This window comes from Etheostoma spectabile, chromosome 9, assembly GCF_008692095.1.
Source record: "Etheostoma spectabile isolate EspeVRDwgs_2016 chromosome 9, UIUC_Espe_1.0, whole genome shotgun sequence".
NCBI classification, from domain to species: domain Eukaryota; kingdom Metazoa; phylum Chordata; class Actinopteri; order Perciformes; family Percidae; genus Etheostoma; species Etheostoma spectabile.
The window spans coordinates 38,244,381-38,261,567 of NC_045741.1; the positions used below are offsets into that span (position 1 = coordinate 38,244,381).

A 17,187-nucleotide genomic window follows, 5' to 3' on the forward strand; every position below is an offset into this window, starting at 1 on the left:
TCTTGATATATTGAGAAAAGATGAAACTACTTCATTGGTAGAGACAGTAAAATTAAGTTTTAGATTATATTATATTAGTTTACGTTGATAGCGCCACCAGAAATTCCTCCAGCAGAGGGAGCCACCATCTCTTCATCTTGACATTAATGTCAAGGACTCTTGCCTATCCAGGTAATTATGCACTATGCACTGTCCTTTACGAAAAGCAGGTTTCTACAGTGGTGAGATTGATAAACTGTCATATACAGTTAGGAGGATTTTTAGGGCGGAAGCGGGTATAGACCTGTCAGTGTGTTGCTTCCTTTAAATGTAGAAACTGTCTTCTCCACATATTCACAGTTCTGGTGGTCGACCTATATATATATATATATATATATACAGCCTACATTATAATGTATAAAAACCCTAACAAGCCAGATACATGGCCAGATAGTTTGTTATGTGTATAGGTTATTTGACCTCGCGATAACACATCCATGAAGCCACGCAACACAGTGCAATGATCTATAGTAGCCTAGCCTTGTATCCTACTTTCCTCACATAATAATTTACTGCACTTTTGCATTTTGGTAAGCTAACAAAACATGTGTTGCAAACGACAACATGAGGACGCCATTCCTAATATTTTGTGGAAAACACACTTGCGTGCCTGCTGGTATATCTGTCTTTTTTTCAGATCGGTCTTTACGCATAAACTTGTTCAGCCAGTTCATTTTAAAAGGAACACAGAAAGGACAGACTACTGATCTGAGTTTCAGTGAGGGCTGGAGGTGATTTCCAAATCTTGAGAAATAGGTCGACCACGTCAGAAGTAGGCTAGTCCTGCTGTCTATGCAGCCTATGGGCCATGTAGTTTTATGATCCCACCCAGACCGTAAAACGTTCCCACAATATTTATAGTCTCTGAAAACACCCGCCCACTCCACACATGGACCAATCGGCGGCAAGGACGCTCCCGCCTACCTGCGACACAGGTTGCCTCTCACTTTATAAAAGCAAGAGGGCTTTACTGCAGATGAAGCAGAAGCTAGATGTTATGTTGCTGGTATCTTAATCAGTTTATGAATTCGGATTTGTTGTAAACATTGAGACCGTCGTGATGGCACTGCGAACAGCGCGACAGAGGAGCCAGCTACCATCCTGCTACTATGAGGGATACCTGGAGAAGAGGTCCTTCAAAGATAAGGTAATTTATTAGATCGTGTTGTGTGAGAGACAAGTTTGTCTTTTTTGTCTGCAACAGGTGAAATTGAATTGCCAACAGTTCTAATTCTTATGATTCTTTTGTCTAGGTTTTTTATTTGTTACCAAAATGTGTCAGAAATAGAAAATAATCTCACCAAACCAGTTCTGTCTGTGTGTGTGTGTGGTGTGTGTGTGTGTGTGTGTGTGTGTGTGTGTGTGTGTGTGTGTGGTGTCGTGTGTGTTCATGTGTTAACTTTGCATGTGACATTATAAAGGGCTTAGGCATTCTTGTGAATAACAGAGCCCCAAAAGTCCTACTGATAATTTATGGTAAATGTCTTATTTATAGCCAACGTTTTTTTGTTGTTGTTATTATTATTACTGTTATTACTGTTATATACTCCTCTTTTTTCTCTCTATACTGTATAGTTCTTGCTAAAAACTGCTGCTGGAAATCTCAATTTCCTTGCTGGAGTCATCCCAAAAGCATTTATAGTGAGAAGTCTAAGTCTGAAAAACTGAAGGAGTAGCCTCCACATCCAGTTTGAAGATGTTACAAGAAAGAAACCATCATGATAGTTTATCCAGAGGGCTTTAGGGGGGCTGAATGAGTACTCTACACAGTATGGGTCCTTCACCTATGTGGGGAGAAATACAAAAGCAAGTTCCAATAAAAACCTCATAATTGTTGTTTTTAGGGTTGCACGATGTAAGGAAAATATGCAATAACGTTGTTGAGTATCACAATACCGATATTACTTGCAACAACACATTCAAAATGTACTCAATTCTGCCTTTTTGCTGCTTTCTGTATAATGCTTTAATGCAAGAAATAGCTTTTTGAGTAAAAAATACTGAAAGGAAAGTAACAAATTACAAAGTACAAATTGAACATTATTAACTGAACAGAAAAGGCCCCATTAAAAAAAAAAAAAAAAATTAAAGTGCAGTTTTCTATTGATACTCTCTTTTAACTAACTAATGAAAACCCTTAGTGTCTTTCGAGATGTGTCGCAGTCCTTCACATTGGGTTTATTGCGCAAGTTGATATCATGATGACAATAATATAACCCTAGTCATCAAGTCCTGTTAAGATGGGGTGGATGATATGTCTTAGTGCTGATGATAATAATGTGCCATTGGCGTGAACTGTGTATGTGCGCTGTAAATCCTGTTGAGGTACAGGTGGATTTAGTTATTGTGCACTCTTAATGCACAGCGCCAGGTAAAGGCAGGTTATGTGTTCGGGTTCTCTGTGGGTGGAGTTGCCTGTCATATAGTTTTATGTATATTGTGAGGACTTTGACTCTCAGCACTATCCATCTGGTCTGACTGCTATTCTGCGTATTGTGCCATAAAGATTAGAAGAGGCCAGGGACTGACGGGAAAGTAACGTTGCTAACTGGAAAGGCAGGCTTTGCAGACAATGAATCATGTGCGCTGATCTGTCAGGGCCTACCTGACAAGAGAGTGAATGCACTCCAATGAGAGCATATGAAATCAAAGGTGAAACTTTTTTCTGAAGACACTTTAAATCTATCCCAGTCTTGGATAAAATGTAGTTTGCTCAGTTACATCAAAGTCCCAGTTTTACAGATCAGTACTTATAGTTTGGCTGTTTTGAGTTCAGTGGGGGTGGGGGGGTTTAACCTGAAACTGCCCTACAAACATCTGAATTATTCAACACTCACAAATCAGGTCCGACCAATCCTAACGCTAAACAACAGCTGACAACATCCCACATTGCTTTAGGTTTCTTTGGTTACAAAAGCTGGACCCATAAAGTCTGATCCAAGAATGTCACCTACGCAGACAGTTCATTTCCTTGTTTTGTTAATTTTGTATCTTTTTACTTTACATTCTGTTTAACACAAATGAAAAACCTGTGTTCTTCTTTAATGTTCATCTCCATATCTGTTCTTCTTCCCTGCTTGGCGTGTTTGTGCAGGCGTCCCGAAAACTGTGGACCAGCCTGTGTGGAAACACGCTGTTCTTCTTCAACGACATGAGAGACACTGATGTGAGTTATCTCAAAGATTTGGATTAATACAAGCCGGATATTTGGATGATTCTTGATCAAAACCAACAGGAATTATATGTCACTCCATGTGTCTTTGTGTGTTCAGTACATAGAAAAAGTGGATCTCAGTGGATTTATCTCAGTAACGGATGACGGCAGCCAGGATTGTAACTTGGATGCAGCCAGATTCATCCTCCAGATAAAGGATATAAATTTCAAATTCACTGTGAGGAAATTAACCTAACCTATTTAAAGCAACCTCATTTTTTTCAGAGTAATTCCTAATTTTACAGTTTTTCTCTCCTTCGTTGTGGCTACAGGCTTCTAGCGCAGAGACTCGGGAGTTGTGGAAGGGCTATATCCAATCTGTGGCTGAGGTCAGTGGTGTATAACATTTGGCCAACTTTATGGACAGAACAATACCGTTTTTTTTTTTTTATTATTGTTTAAATTTAAGATGGCCAATGTTTGGTAGTTAACATCAGGCCCTCATTTGCACAGATATTTTAAAGCAGAAACTGTGTCTCCTTGCAGCTGTCGGTACCATCCTCCCTCAACCTGCTGCCAGGCCAGATCCACAGGCTGAAAGAGGCAGTAGAAAAGGAAAAGGAAAGAAAAATAGATGTCTCTCAACCTGCTGTACTCAACAACTGTGCTTACATCAGCGTCCAAGCAGACATGCCACCGTGAGTACAAACAAGACGATTTACTATTGAAACTCACGCTCAAGTAAAATACTTGATATTCCTAATGTAGCTAAAAGAAAGGGCTGAAACCATGATACACATGACCAAAATTCCTATTTAGCAAGAGCATTTTGGAGCACATTAAAAAAGTCTTTTATTAGATCTAATAATATTTAATGATTCAATTCTGTAACTTTTACCACTGCAAAACAGGTAAAGGGCTACAGTATTATCAGAATCCAGAACAAAACAGGCACTATGTATCGACCTTGAAGCATTCTGGTGAAAAGAAAATGGAATATCTAAATTCATCTTAGAATCTTCTGTTTCTTATGAAAAGAGACACCTACCTTTCAGTCTCTGCACCTTTACAGTCGCGTGGTCCCATTTTTTCATAGCAATGCTGTACATGGAAGACTCATGTTTGATGATTTCTTTTTAGGTTTTCAGATAAACTGAAGCATTAAATGCTATTTTATGTGTTCAGAAATCTCAGACAAGACTTTGTGCATTTTAATCCACCCTTTCTCCTATATACAAACTCTGTGTCACTACTAAAATCAGTTTGAGATGAGTGATGGCTGAAGTTTTTCCTTTTGTCTAATGTCGGTGTTTTTTTGTGACGTCATGCAGGTGTTACCACCGCGTGTCCCGTCTGGAGGCAGAGCTGCTGCTTGTGAAAGAGGCCAAGAGGGGAAACCTCCTGCTGAGGCCCGGGAGTAACGGAACCTCTTTCGCTGTCAGCACCAGACAGGACCTTGAAGGGTACACACACCCAAAGTATAAACACATCATCAAAATATGTCATCTTGAACAATGTATAATCTGTTTGTTCACTGGATCTGTGTCCTGATTGCATGCCTTACTCTTCCTGCATCAGCTCTGTATTCAGACACTACCGTGTGACTCGTAAACATGAAGGAGGCTTCGCCATAGACGTAGACAATCCGGTGAGTATTAGAAATCACGCTTAAGGTACTTTTGCACTGTATGTGCCACATAAAAAGGTCTGAGGGCTGGTCTTTGCAGTGTTAGGCAGGTACACATATCAGTAATAAAACAAGAATCTTTTTTCATTAACATAATCCAGGACAAAACAGGTATTATGTATTGGCCTTAAAGAAAAATATTTTTATGCTTTTTTCCTTTTATTACAACAGCTGAAGAGAGACAGGCAATGGGGGGGGGGGGGGGTGACAAGGGCTTGGCACAAGAAAACCAACAGTGCTATTTATTGCTTGATCAGATCAGCTTCAATAAGCTTTGCCTGCGAGTAATGTGAGTCATGACTTTACATGGCAGTGAAGAACAGGATGTGAGATAGATAGAGTTGTTCTTTAATAGAAGTAAATACTGGAATTGGCTCATTACATTTTGTACAGTCACATTTGCTCTGTACCTGGCCTATGTTCTGTGGAATTTTATTCCGCTGCCAGTGACACGGCTCACGTGTGTGTGTGTTTTACCAGTTTCCTTCTCAGCACTAATGACATCTAATGACAATAATTAAACTCATTTTGTTCCGAGAATAACATTGATATTGTGGTAATTGATGTTGAGTCAAGCCCAATCGGAAAACACAATACGTTTTATTTCCTTTGTGTATTTTATTGTGCTTAAGTTGCTAAAGAAAAGCTGTTGTCGCTGCAGGTCCCATGCCCCACGTTACACGATGTGGTCAACTATTTAGTGGAAAAAACGGACGGAGTTCTGATTCCTCTGATCATTGAGGAAGCCTATGACAAAAACATCAGTATGTACAAAAACAGAGACTTTTTTAAATCGTATTTATTCTTCTCTGTGTTCGCTTTCTTTTGCTCACTTTGTATTTAAGGTCACCTTTTAAGCTTTGTGATTATTATTCCATATACCAAACATATACATTTACCATAAGGTATACATGACTAATTGAAGTTATGGCTTTTTCACAGCTTTTATCAAGACTGATAATGACAACGGAGAGACGAGCGTTCAGTGTGCCTCGTCAAACCTCATTCTACCAAGTTTACCCACTAAACCAGGTACTGCCGTTGTTGCAGAAAGTCCCAAACATGAACAGTACAGGCTAGCCAATAAACTGTCGGCACTTCATGCCACTCCCTTTGACGCATGCAGTTGTCGGAAAATTCCATTACACGTAATTAATCTTGGACTTTTTCCAACAAGTCAAAGTCACACAAAAATGGACTTTAAGTTGATAGTTGTAAACACTTTGTCAATAATTAAAACTATTAAATAATTCTTTAATATTGTATTATATATTGTAAACCTACTAAATGGATTTTCTGGATGAGCAACATATCTTGAGTGGTTGTCATGTTTACCTTTATTATCAGAATTATTGTCTCTATTATCATTGTAAATACACACACCAACTTAAAAGTGCTACTCTACGGTATGGTGCAAACATAAAAACATACATATTCAACTAAGACATTGGAACATAGAATGTGAAGATGATAAAAATAATGAAAACTAGAGTAAATAGTAAAATAGTGAAATTATTACGTAATTGTAGTGTACACGTTTTATTTTCAAAACCTGCACACAACCAGTGTTAATTACTGGGACTGTAATGTTGTTGTCATTATAGCAACCCTGTAATGACTATAATTACCTGTTTTGTTTAGCAGTCGCTCCGAGAGTACCGAAAACTAAACCAGTGGCGGTACCAATTGAAGAAAAGCATTTGTATCAGAATGAAAAACGTGAGTACAACTCTCCTGACAAAAACCCCATCAAACATCCTCTCATTCCTGCTTTGCAAGGACAAACTGGTGTGACTTCATTTTTCCATTGTCATTCATCCAACAGAGGAGGACAAAGACAAAGAGACAGAGGATGCCCCAGCTGTTCCAGTTGCACGTAAGTCACCCCTGTCTTATCTTTTCATCTCAGGAAGTCGTCTGTTCCCTTTATGAACGTGAAACATTGTGTGTTTTTGGTCTTCCACAGAAGCGGAAACAAAAAAAACAAAGAAAGCAGTAATGCCTCCAACTCCTGTTCCTCGCAAATTGACCTTTTCTACATCACCCCCGTCCTCCACCACCACCACCACCACCACCACCGAGGCTGTTTGTATCTCCAAAAACAACCTGGATGTGAGGATGAGCAACTCCACAGACCCTCTAGGACAGAGTAAGTCAATCAATCAATCAATCAATCAATCTTTATTTCTAGAGCACATTTAAAAACAACCTGGTTGACCAAAGTGCTGTACATAGAACTGGAACAATAAATAGACAGAATACAACACCAGACAAATACAACATACAGTTCTCATGCTGTATTAAAAGCCAGGGAATAAAAATGTGTTTTAAGTCGCGATTTAAAAAAAAAAACGGAAGGCTGGGGGCCAGTTTGACATGTAGAGGCAGCTCATTCCAAAGTCTCGGGGCTGCGGCTGAGTCCACACTGCTTCACTGACAACAAACCCTGCCTCGAGACATTATTTAAATAGCAGCTTGTGCAGATATATTTCTCTGTTATGCATTATTTTAGTGTCTGTTGTGCCAATAATATTAAAGCTTATTGTCTGGTCACTTGCAGCAATATCGGAGCTGAAACTCAAACTTCAACAAAAGGCCAGGTGTTGAGAGTGTCCTCTGCTGCTGGGAACCTCTCAAGGCGTCTGAAAAAAATCTACGACAACCAATGACTCACACCAGTACAGACGGAAGATTTACCAGTCTGTCCCAGCAAGATGAACCAACACATGGCAGCTTTCCACACAAACAACCTCTTTCCTCCTCGTCAGCTGGCTGTTGGCAGTAAAGCCTCTCCCAAGATTAACACTTCATTGATTCAGACACTCAATAGCAAATTAATCTAGTGTAACGAGGAGTGTACATGTCACATTATCCTCGCCCTGTTTGTATTGCATATATTTACATAGCTAATTTATATACTGTGTATATATTTATATATTGTAAAACACGTATTACTGCCCATCTATACAGTGAAGTATGAATGAAAGAAAAGAGTGGGCTTGGGGTTTCTGTACCTATTGTATTCAAATATAGTTTCTTTTGCTTTTGTCACATCCAATCAAATACATGGGACCAAGCAACATTTATGTATGTGCCATGCACTGCAACAGTTAGAAATCAATCAGTATCAGTTTTATGATGTTCTGTACAAGTCTATTTCTTGCGTTACAACTGTTTTTTTAATTAAATTGAGATTTGTTTCTTATTTTGTTTTATTATTTGTTGAAGCAGAAAATTCATAATAAAAATGCTCTCGCTCTTTTATGACTCATAAATACTCAATGACTGGTAGACTATAGTGGAAAAATGTAATTATTTACAATAAAATTGTGACATTATCAGTCAGCATGTAAAATATATTGAGGAGCCTGACTGTCAGATTAAACGCCACACCAAGCACTGACTCGGTTTTAAAACTAACAAAACTTCAGCAGAAGGCTTAATGATCTTGCACGCAAAGTGTGGGACCCGTCAACAAAAAGGGAAAGTTTGCATGCCTTGGCAAAAAAATACAACATCCATGAGATGTGTTGTTCTCATGATCCATTAGTTCCTGGCAAAGTAGAGTTGAATAAATCCTGATTTAATGAACTGCCTTCTATTCAGCAGCACTGTCTAGGAGCAGGTTTTTATTTGGGTTAAATAGGTTGGTTGATAGGTAGAGGGCAGATTCAGTAGGTGATCATTTACCAATTAGTCTTGTTACAACCAGGTTATAATGACACTGATACAATAGTATCAGTGTCAGTAGAACCTTGGTTTTTATCAGATTGGATGTGAACAACCAAAAAACTACCGTGGAAAGAGTCCGGGTCTGTCCGAGGTTTCTGCCTAAGAGGGAGTTTTTCCTTGCCACTGTTGCTTGCTCTGGAGGGAAACTACTAGAACTGTTGGGTCCTTGTAAATTTTGGAGTGTGGTCTAGACCTACTCTATCTGTAAAGTGTCTTGAGATAACACTTGGTATGAATTGATACTATAAATGAAATTGAATTGAAATTGAATTGAAAGCAACTCAAGTATTCTTGACTATTCCTCAAATTTGCTTTTCAAGAGATGGAGGACAAAAACCGAAGATGCAATATCCGAATCATTGGGTTGAAAAAGGGGTTAGAAGGTGCTAATGCGATCCAGTATCTTTTGTTCTTCCTGGCTAAGTGGTTCCCGAATCTAGCAGATGTTCAGATATAGATTATGAGAGCCCACCGAATTTACAGTGATAGCCCAAAGAAAAATACCACTACTTTGCTACACAACCAGGCAGACGGTTCTACAGGCTGCGCAGACATCTCTGCTCATTATTGAGGGTGGGAAAATTTTCTTCTCCCCGGATTACAGCAACTTCCCGGTCAAGCGACGCCAGGCTTTCTATCGAACCACGGATTCAGCATGACGGTGAAGTTGCTGTAACAGAAACAAGGGTCTGGATTTTTTCTGCTTTATACGGCAACACTGAAGATCCGGGAAGGCGCGCAGTTCAGAGCATTCCCCTCCGCCAGGGATGCTGGGGACTATGTAAACCGGGCTGCCCCCCGTCCTCCTGCTGCGGTGACCCACCATGGATTCTGGCACTGAGGGCACCCTGGAGGTGGATCAGGACTGACACAACTGCCTGATGAACATGAACCATTGGTAAGTCTTGCTCTCTTATTTGATTACAGAGTGTTTCTGTATGCTATGTCAACCTGGTTTAATATGGTCTACATTATGTTGGCTGGGCCACTGCTAGGTTAGAGTTTCCTTTCCAAGGTGCTTGCTATCTTGTGCATTTTGTTTCTTGTTTTTATTGATTAGAAATGGGGAACCATACTGTTTTCAACCATGTATTTTGGCTGTGTTCCTTTGCTGGCCCCCTACCAATCTTGATCACGGACCACCTTTAAGTGTTAGCCTTCGGGCTATGTTTTCCCCCTTTCTCTCGTTTCCCCCTTTTGTGTCCTGTTTTATGTTTTTTCTGTGTTTTCCGTTTGTGTTGAGTGATTAATTTTTGATGATTTTGTTAGGTTTTAAAAAGAAAGGCAGTACAATTAAAAAGCTTTCATTTAGAACGCACTTTTTTGATAGGGGTGATTTATTTTCTTTTGGAATTGTGACGAGAATACACGAAAAAAAGGCCGAGCCCCTGAGTTTTATAAAAAGCAAAAGGGTGCATTGCTTATTAAAGGAGGACTTGCCGATGCCCCCCCCGTATCCCAAATCTAAAAAAACAATTGCATTCCCCAGCATGTTCTAAAAAAAATTTACCCCCGAGACGGAAAACTCATTTTTCGGTTCCGAACAGTTTCATTCGCAAATTTCTTGTCGCACTGTTTTCTTTCTTGGAGGGAAAAATATAGAATGTGGGCTTGTAAAATTTTGGAGGTGGTCTATCTGTAAGTGTCTTTGGGTACTTGTTTTGAATGTACTATAAAAAAATGAATTGTGAAATTTCCCCTGCCCTGACAGACCCCGTTGTGTGGTTTTGTTTGGGTAGTTTCTAATTTCCTTTTCAGCTTGAAAAATTTGGAAAGGAAAATTGGGAAAATCTAAATTCATTGAGAATCTCTGTTTCTTTGAAAAGGACACCTTTGGTCTCGACTTTTTCGCGCGGGTAAATTTTGTAGCAATGCTGTAATGGAAAATCTTTTTTGATTTTTTTAGGTTTTAGATAAATGGCATTAAGTATTTTAGTCGAAATCCAGACAAGACTTTGTGCATTTTAAATCCACCCCTTTTTCCCCATATCAAAAACGGGTCACACTAAAACTTTTTGATGATGAGGCTGGTTTTTTCCCTTTTTTTAATGTCGGTTTTTTTTTTAATGTCATGCAGGGGTTTTCCCCGGTGCCCGTCTGGGGCGACTGCGCTTAGAAAAAGGCAAGAGGGGAAACCTCCTGCTGAGGCCCGGGAGTAACGGAACCTCCTTGCTGTCAGCACCAGACAGGACTTTGAAGGTACAGTCACTTACTCACACACAGATCTAATACATAAGTGAACATACATATCAGAAACTTGGACATGCTAAAACACAACTTCTGTGTCTTCATTTAACGCAAGACTCAATAGTTTTACTTTAAAAAAACATGACAAATAACCAAATGACAGTTTAAACACAGTGAGTCTGTGTGAATGTGTTGTTTCATACTGTCATCTTGTACAATTTATAGTCTGTTTGTTCATTTTATCTGTGTCCAGATTGGGTTGGATTTTAACCCGTTGCAAAGGACTATGCCTAAGTGGGGTGCAATCTTTACTGCAGTCTCTTACTGTATAATGCATTAGAATAAAACCAACGTTGCTTTTTATTGATCAAAATCGGCTTCAATGAGCTTTGCCTGCAAATATTGTGAGTAATGGCTTTACATGGCATTGAAGAAGAAAACCTGAGAAGGAACAAGTTGTATTTAATAGCGGCTAAATACTGGTACACGGGGTTGGCAATAGAAATGGCCCAAATGGTTCTGTACATTTGTAAGTACAATCACATTTGCTCTCTACCTGGCCTATGTTCTGTGGAATTATATTCCGCTGCCAGTGACACGGCTTGTGTGTGTGTGTGTTTTACCAGTTTCCTTCTCAGCACTAATGACATCTAATGACAATAATTAAACTCAATTCGTTCAGAGAATAACATTGATATTGTGGTAATTGAGGTTGAGTCAAGCCCAATCGGAAAACACAATACGTTTTATTTCCTATGTGTATTTTATTGTGCTTAAGTTGCTAAAGACTATTTAGTGGAAAAAACGGACGGAGTTCTGATTCCTCTGATCATTGAGGAAGCCTATGACAAAAACATCAGTATGTACAAAAACAGAGACTTTTTTAAATCTTATTTATTCTTGTCTGTGTTCGCCTTTCTTTTGCTCACTTTGTATTTAAGTTCATCTTTTAAGCTTGCCGGGAACCATCACCTTATCGTGGTGGAGAGGTTTGTGTGTCCCTATGAACCCGAGGGCTGTGTTGTCTGGAGCTTTGTGCTCCTGGTAGGGTCTCCCATGGCAAAGTGGTCTCAGGGGAGGGGCCAGACAAAGAATGGTTCAAAAACCTCATGGAAAGTCAAGGAAGGGGTCGAGGGACCCTGCCCGGTGGAAGCCCGGGGCCCCCGTCTGGAGCCAGGCCCAGACGGCGGGCTCGTAAGCGAGCGCCTGGTGGCCGGGTCTGCCATGGAGCCCGGCCGGGCACAGCCCAAAAAAGCTACGTGGCACCTCTTCCTCCAGCCCATGGGCCCACCACCTGTGGGAGGAACCAATGGGGTCGGGTGCGTTGCCGTAAGGGTGGCAACGAAGGTCACGGGCTTCGACAGACCAGACCCGGGCGGCAGAGGCTGGCTCTGGGGACGTGGAATGTCACCTCTCTGTGGGAGAAGGAGCCGGAACTTGTGCGGGAGGTGGAACGCTACCAGTTAGATCTGGTGGGGCTTACCTCTACGCACAGTCTCGGTTCTGGAACCGTACTCCTGGATAGGGGTTGGACTCTGTCCTACTCTGGAGTTGCCCAGGGTGTGAGGCGCCGGGCGGCTGTGGGGATACTCACAAGCCCCCGGCTGAGCGCTATGTTGGAGTTTACCCCGGTGGACGAGAGGGTCGCCTCCCTACGCCTGCGGGTGATGGGGGGGAAAACTTTGACTGTTGTTTGTGCATTTGCACCAAACAGGAGTTCGGAGTATTCGGCCTTCTTGGAGACCTTGAATGGAGTCCTGTATGGGGCTCCAGTAGGGGACTCCATTATTCTGCTGGGGGACTTCAACGCACACGTGGGTGATGATGGAGATACTTGGAGAGGCGTGAATGGGAGGAACGGCCTCCCTGATCTAAACCAGAGTGGTTGTCTGTTGTTGGACTTCTGTGCTAGTCATGGATTGTCCATAACAAACACCATGTTCGAACATAGGGATGCTCATAAGTGTACTTGGTACCAGAGCACCCTAGGCCAAAGGTCAATGATCGATTTTATAATTGTTTCATCTGATCTGAGGCCGTATGTTTTGGACACTCGGGTGAAGAGAGGGGCAGAGCTGTCAACTGATCACCATCTGGTGGTGAGTTGGGTCAGGGGGTGGGGGAAGACTCTGGACAGACCTGGTAAGCCCAAACGGATAGTGCAGGTAAATTGGGAACGTCTGGAGGAGGCCCCTGTCCGACGGACTTTCAACTCACACCTCCGGCGGAGTATTTTGTGCATCCCTATGGAGGCGGGGGCATTGAACCTGAGTGGACAATGTTCAAAGTTTCCATTGTTGAAGCTGCGGCGGCAAGCTGTGGTCTTAAGGTCTTAAGTGCCTCAAGGGGCGGTAACCCACGAACACCCTGGTGGACACCGGTGGTCAGGGAAGCCGTCCAACTGAAGAAGGAGTCCTTTCCGGGATATGTTATCCCGGAGGACTCCGGAGGCAGTTGCAAGGTACCGACGGGCCCGAAGGGCTGCGGCCTCTGCCGTGACAGAGGCAAAGCAGCGGTTGTGGGAGAAGTTCGGAGAAGACATGGAGAAGGACTTTCGGTCGGCACCAAGGTGCTTCTGGAAAACCGTTCGCCACCTCAGGAGGGGGAAGCGGGGAATCATCCAAGCTGTATACAGTAAGGATGGGACGTTGTTGACCTCAACTGGGGAGGTAATAGAGCGGTGGAAGGAGCACTTTGAGGAACTCCTAAATCCAGCTGACACGCCCTCTTTGGTGGAGGCAGAGCTGGAGGATGATGGGGGATTGTCGTCAATTTCCCTGGTGGAAGTCGCTGAGGTAGTCAAACAACTCCACAGCGGCAAAGCCCCAGGCATTGATGAGATCCGTCCAGAAATGCTGAAAGCTTTGTGTGTGGAGGGGCTGTCTTGGTTGACACGCCTCTTTAACATTGCGTGGAAGTCTGGGACAGTGCCTAAGGAGTGGCCGACCGGGGTGGTGGTTCCCCTCTTCAAAAAGGGGAACCAGAGGGTGTGTGCCAATTACATGGGTATCACACTTCTCAGCCTCCCTGGTAAAGTCTACTCCAGGGTGCTGGAAAGGAGGGTTCGGCCGATAGTCGAACCTCGGATTGAAGAGGAACAATGCGGATCCCGTCCTGGCCGTGGAACAACGGATCAGATCTTTACTCTCGCAAAGATCTTGGAGGGGGCCTGGGAGTATGCCCAACCAGTCTACATGTGTTTTGTGGATCTGGAGAAGTTGCAGTTCGGTGGGCTTGGGATCTCATCGCTGCTTTTTGCAGATGATGTGGTCCTGATGGCGTCATCGGTCTGTGACCTTCAGCACTCACTGGATCGGTTCGCAGCCGAGTGTGAAGCGGCTGGGATGAGGATCAGCACCTCTAAATCTGAGGCCATGGTTCTCAGCAGGAAACCGATGGAGTGCTTTCTTCAAGTAGGGAGTGAGTCCTTACCCCAAGTGAAGGAGTTTAAGTACCTTGGGGACTTGCGAGTGAGGGGACCATGGAGCGTGAGATTGGTCAGAGAATTGGAGCAGCCGGTGCGGTATTACATTCAGTTTATCGCACCAATGTGACGAAAAGAGAGCTGAGCCAGAAGGCAAAGCTCTCGATCTACCGGGCAATTTTCGTTCCTACCCTCATCTATGGTCATGAAGGCTGGGTCATGACCGAAAGAACGAGATCCAGGGTACAAGCGGCCGAAATGGGTTTCCTCAGGAGGGTGGCTGGCGTCTCCCTTAGAGATAGGGTGAGAAGCTCAGTCATCCGAGAGGAGCTCGGAGTAGAGCCGCTGCTCCTTCGTGTCGAAAGGAGCCAGTTGAGGTGGTTTTGGCATCTGGTAAGGATGCCTTCTGGGCGCCTCCCTAGGGAGGTGTTCCAGGCACGTCCAGCTGGGAGGAGGCCTCGGGGAAGACCCAGGACTAGGTGGAGAGATTATATCTCCAACCTGGCCTGGGAACGCCTCGGGATCCCCCAGTCGGAGCTGGTTGATGTGGCTCGGGAAAGGGAAGTTTGGGATCCCCTACTGGAGCTGCTGCCCCCGCGACCCGATACTGGATAAGCGGATGAAGATGGATGGATGGATGGATGGATTTTAAGCTTTGTGATTATTATTCCATATACCAAACATATACATTTACCATAAGGTATACATGACTAATTGAAGTTATGGCTTTTTCACAGCTTTTATTCGGACTGATAATGACAACGGAGCGACGAGCGTTCAGTGGGCCTCGTCAAACCTCATTCTACCAAGTTTACCCACTAAACCAGGTACTGCCGTTGTTGCAGAAAGTCCCAAACATGAACAGTACAGGCTAGCCAATAAACTGTCGGCACTTCATGCCACTCCCTTTGACGCATGCAGTTGTCGGAAAATTCCATTACACGTAATTAATCTTGGACTTTTTCCAACAAGTCAAAGTCACACAAAAAAGAACTTTAAGTTGAGTCTTTTAAACACTTTGACAATAATTAAAACTAATAAATAATTATTTAATATTGTATTATATATTATAAACCTACTAAATGGATTTTCTGGATGAGCAACATATCTTCCTCTGATCATTGAGGAAGCCTATGAGAAAAACATCAGTATGTACAAACACCAGAACTAAACCCAGCTGAATTAGCACAACTTTCATGCATTTCTTTCACAGAGTCACTGTGTTCACTCGGAAGGAATCACGTCACATGGGCAGGCACTTGTAATGACATTTTGAACATGTTTAGAGGCTAAAACACGTTTAAAATTTGCCCTGTTTAAGCCCGTTGGGTGCTAACTCTATCAGGAGGATAACACGGTGTAGGCAGGACCGATTGGTTCATTTTCCTCTCTACTGACAGACCTCCAAATTTACAAACAACAGTTACGTGTTCGTAATCGACCGGAATTCTCCTTTAGGTGTCCTCTGCTGCCGGGAACCTCTGAAAAAAAAATCTGTGGCTCACATCAGTACAGACGGAAGATTTACCAGTCTGCCTCAGCAAGATGAACCAACACATGGCAGCTTTCCACACAAACAACCTCTTTGCTCCTCGTCAGCTGGCTGTTGGCAGTAAAGCCTCTCCCAAGATTAACACTTCATTGATTCACCCATCTCAGACACTCAATAGCAAATTAATTAAGTGTAACGAGAAGTGTACCTGTCACATTATCCTCACCCTGTTTCTATTGTATATACTGTATTTACATAGCTAATTTATATACTGTGTATATAAAAGTGAGCAAACAAAGTAAAATCACATCAATATTTGACCGTTACTACCTTTTGCCTTCAAACCAGCATCAATTCTTATAGGTACACTTGCAAAAAGTCGGGCAACGTTGAGGATTGTAGACGCAGCGGTCGGCCAAGGAAACTTAGTGCAGCAGATGAAAAACACATCAAGCTTATTTCCCTTTGAAATCGGAAGATGTCCAGCAGCGACATCAGCTCAGAACTGGCAGAAACCAGCGGGACCCAGGTACACCCATCTACTGTCTGGAGAAGTCTGGCCAGAAGTGGAAGAGTTGTAGCCAAAAAGCCAGACTTCCAACATGGAAACAAGGCCAAACGACTCAACAATGCACGAAAACGTAACTTCTTTTTTTTTATTAAGTCGACATGTGTTTCTTACTTTGTTTTATTATTTGTTGAAGCAGAAATCCAAGAACAAAATGCTTTTGCTCCTTTATTACCTCAATGACTGATACACTATAGTGGAAAAATGTAATTATTTACAATAAAATTGTGACATTATCAGTCAGCATGTAAAATAAAGTTAACATTAATCTCAGTTTCTTCAAAGCATTGCAGGCTACAGTTATTCATGAGATACATACAGAGGGAGCAACGTGGCAAAACAAAACTGTTACCATGTGTAACTTAGACACAGACGCTACTCAAAAGGTTGGGTTGTGCACAAATAAGGACTCCATAACATCAGTTTCCAGAGTTTCTCCAAACTGGAGAACACTCATCATACAATTTGTTAGCTGAGGCTACTTGCTAGCTATTGGTTATATTTGGACTATAGACGGTCCACTACTCGTAATGGGATTCCTCTTTAGCAATTAAAGTGATGTTATTACTGTACAGTGGCTTGAGAAAGTTTACACACTCTGGCTAAAGTTGATTAAAAAGAAGAGTAAAAAAAACATCTTTTGGAAATTGATCTTAATGCCTTACTGAAATAATTTTAGGAAAATCCAACCCTTTAAGGACACAAATCTTCTTTGTGAATGAATAACGTATTGTAAATGAATAAATGTTCTTTCTTAAAATACAGGGAGCATAAGTATACACACCCCTATGTTAAATTCCCATAGAGGCAGGCAGATTTTGATTTTTAAAGGCCAGTTATATCATGGATCAGGATACTATGCATCCTGATAAAGTTCCCTTGGCCTTTGGAATTAAAATAGCCC

General features: G+C 42.2%; 1 protein-coding gene and 1 long non-coding RNA gene across 5 annotated transcripts; one reads left to right on the forward strand and one right to left on the reverse strand.

Moving 5' to 3' along the window:
- Positions 1 to 981: 981 nt before the first annotated feature.
- LOC116696095 (signal-transducing adaptor protein 1) lies at positions 982 to 7,525 on the forward strand. Of its 4 annotated transcripts, none has more exons than XM_032526819.1 (13): positions 982 to 1,186; positions 3,134 to 3,205; positions 3,312 to 3,431; positions 3,526 to 3,582; positions 3,740 to 3,891; positions 4,525 to 4,671; positions 4,772 to 4,841; positions 5,542 to 5,644; positions 5,823 to 5,912; positions 6,522 to 6,599; positions 6,706 to 6,756; positions 6,847 to 7,029; positions 7,441 to 7,525. In XM_032526819.1, the coding sequence occupies exons 1-13, from the start codon at positions 1,100 to 1,102 to the stop codon at positions 7,485 to 7,487; spliced, it is 1,257 nt and encodes a 418-aa protein (XP_032382710.1). In that variant the 5' UTR covers positions 982 to 1,099; the 3' UTR covers positions 7,488 to 7,525. The 4 variants fall into 4 exon arrangements, with proteins under 4 accessions (XP_032382710.1, XP_032382712.1, XP_032382713.1 ...); XM_032526821.1 differs by having other exon boundaries at positions 6,525 to 6,599; XM_032526822.1 differs by having other exon boundaries at positions 4,525 to 4,656.
- Positions 7,526 to 7,923: 398 nt separating this feature from the next.
- LOC116696098 (uncharacterized) lies at positions 7,924 to 16,850 on the reverse strand. The gene is made up of 3 exons (XR_004333623.1): positions 16,357 to 16,850; positions 15,942 to 15,948; positions 7,924 to 8,039 (listed from the first exon to the last, which is right to left on the reverse strand). It is a non-coding gene; the product is annotated as an uncharacterized LOC116696098 (long non-coding RNA).
- Positions 16,851 to 17,187: the final 337 nt, after the last annotated feature.

Excerpts from the sequence above, each read along its gene's own strand:
- LOC116696095 (XM_032526819.1), top strand. The coding sequence starts at position 1,100 with ATGGCACTGCGAACAGCGCGACAGAGGAGCCAGCTACCATCCTGCTAC. Across the intron at positions 5,645-5,822 it reads AGCCTATGACAAAAACATCA|CTTTTATCAAGACTGATAAT; the intron begins GTATGTACAAAA and ends GCTTTTTCACAG. Across the intron at positions 6,757-6,846 it reads CCCAGCTGTTCCAGTTGCAC|AAGCGGAAACAAAAAAAACA; the intron begins GTAAGTCACCCC and ends GGTCTTCCACAG.